General features: G+C 42.2%; 1 protein-coding gene across 1 annotated transcript in view; it reads right to left on the reverse strand.

The window, feature by feature from the left end:
- LOC107574310 (protein sidekick-2-like) overlaps nucleotides 1–2,020 on the reverse strand; it is a 51,160-nt gene that overhangs the window by 31,874 nt on the left and 17,266 nt on the right. Inside the window, exons 11-14 of the mRNA XM_016260754.1 lie at nucleotides 1,766–1,906; nucleotides 918–1,099; nucleotides 618–733; nucleotides 501–528 (exon numbers count right to left, since the gene is read on the reverse strand). Coding sequence (XP_016116240.1) covers nucleotides 501–528; nucleotides 618–733; nucleotides 918–1,099; nucleotides 1,766–1,906 — 467 coding nt within the window. The remainder of the gene's footprint in view (nucleotides 1–500; nucleotides 529–617; nucleotides 734–917; nucleotides 1,100–1,765; nucleotides 1,907–2,020) is intronic.

Here is a 2,020-nt window from a genome sequence, read left to right on the forward strand (position 1 = left end):
ACACATTTTATGGGCGTGTTTGCACCATTACCTAATTTGCATATTTCAAACAACACCATCAGAGCGCGTGATTCATTCCCCACTGAGAATGGCTGAATGGTTACAGATTTCCTCTCTTTTCCCAATACTATCGTAGATTATTTGGCATTTCAAAGTTTATAGACACTTGAAACTCTCCTATGAGGGCACTAAAAAGGGAATGAGAGTTATAAGATTGCTCTCGAACGAGTCCACAGAGAGAAGAAAAAGCATGCCGACAAATATTCCCTCCAGTCCCAGCTGTTGTTGTCTGGGACCGAGCCTAAACCTGGCTAATAAGCTATTAAGAATAATGTGTCCGGCTGACTGTCTCCATTTTGTAATTGTTCTAAAAAAAAAATTTCCACAGACAGTCTGGCTATAAAGAACCAGAATGACAGGAGGATCAATTCCGGATCTCTCAGCAAAAAAACAAAAACAATGGAATGAGAGCAGGGAAGCTGAAAGAGACCTTTAGCTACCCTTGCATGAAATCTCAATCTCAACAAACTAAAAAAACAAAAATAAAAGCTGCGTTTAAGGCATTTTCAGCAGCTCAGTTCTGAGTGCAGATTTCTTCTCATTCCTTCAGCGTTTACCTTGTAGCCCTGGTTGATGCCGTTGATGAACTGCGGGTTCGGGGCTGTCCAGGTGAAGCGTATTGTGGTGGAGTTGAAGGGCTCTGCTTTCACATTGCCTGGAGCGATGGTGGGAACTGGTTGACAGGTAAAATGGAAAAAGGAAGACAGAGATGGAAACAAATGAGACTGAGACTTCTTATGCATATTCTGGCTGCTAAACCACAGAAAATTGATGTAAAAGATACATTAGTTCTGACTTCACAAATTATAGAAGGGGTACAGCAGCATCTTCACAACTAATGGAATTTTAACCCTCACCTCCCTGGAGTGTCCACTCTGTAACCTTATGGGAGTAAACGCCCAGTCCAGCTCCATTATATGCCGCCACCTCAATTTCATAATTCGTCCAGATGATGAGATCCTCCAGCAGCAGGTTGGTGACATCAGGGTTAGAGATATTTTTATACTGGATATCCACAGGCAGACCGGTCAGACGATACCTGAGATTAGCAGATGGTCAAATTGTTACTGTCAAGGACAGATGCAGATATCTTCTGATCTTAACGTACAGAGAGCTTTGACAGAGCGCAGAATTGATCCAAGAGAACCCTCTCTGAAGGGCTCTGATAAGCATCTCTAAAAATACACCCTGTCATCTACTCTCCATAATCAGATCTGTCTGTTGGTTTTTGTACAGCAGCACCATCTATAAGCAAAAGAGGGCGACAAAGAACCACTCTAGAAATGTTATGGCATTCTGTGTGTTTTCCCTGAGCTGAGCTGAGCTGAGCTGAGCTGAGCTGAGGACCATATGGGGCGACCATTACTTATGTTTGCAATACCAAAAACGGCCTTCAGCTTTCCTCAATGATGAACAGGAAAAATATATAAATAAATGAACAAAAAGTCAATTTCACTGTCATCACTGACTGCAAGGAAAAAGCCCTGAAGTGCTCAAATCCTGGAGTAGCCTTGAAATAATACAATACAATCAGATTCACCCACGAACCTGCTGTGGGGAAAGAAAATCTAGACCCGCTGGAAAAGAGTCATATTGGCATAACCTTGGAAAAAACATACTACAAAAGACAGAGAGTGAAATAAGCGTCAAAAAGAGAAGTGTTTAGGATACTACAAGTCCCCAGACATGAGTAAACATGTCTCACCGGATGATGTATCCTCTCAGGATGCCATTTTGGTGGCTTTCTGGTGGTGGCTGCCATTGAATCATGATGGACTGGTTGGTGCGGCCACTGGCAATGACGTTCTGAGGCGGAGCGCTGGGCGGCTCCTCTGGAAGAGACACCCTGGAGGAGAAAAGATAAACACAAGCAGTGGTAAACCAATATGAATTTTTTGATGGCTGATGGCCGATATAAAGCCAATATATATATATATATATATATATATATATATATAAA

The sequence above is a fragment of the Sinocyclocheilus grahami genome, unplaced genomic scaffold, assembly GCF_001515645.1.
Source record: "Sinocyclocheilus grahami isolate Dianchi unplaced genomic scaffold, SAMN03320097.WGS_v1.1 scaffold2179.1, whole genome shotgun sequence".
NCBI classification, from domain to species: domain Eukaryota; kingdom Metazoa; phylum Chordata; class Actinopteri; order Cypriniformes; family Cyprinidae; genus Sinocyclocheilus; species Sinocyclocheilus grahami.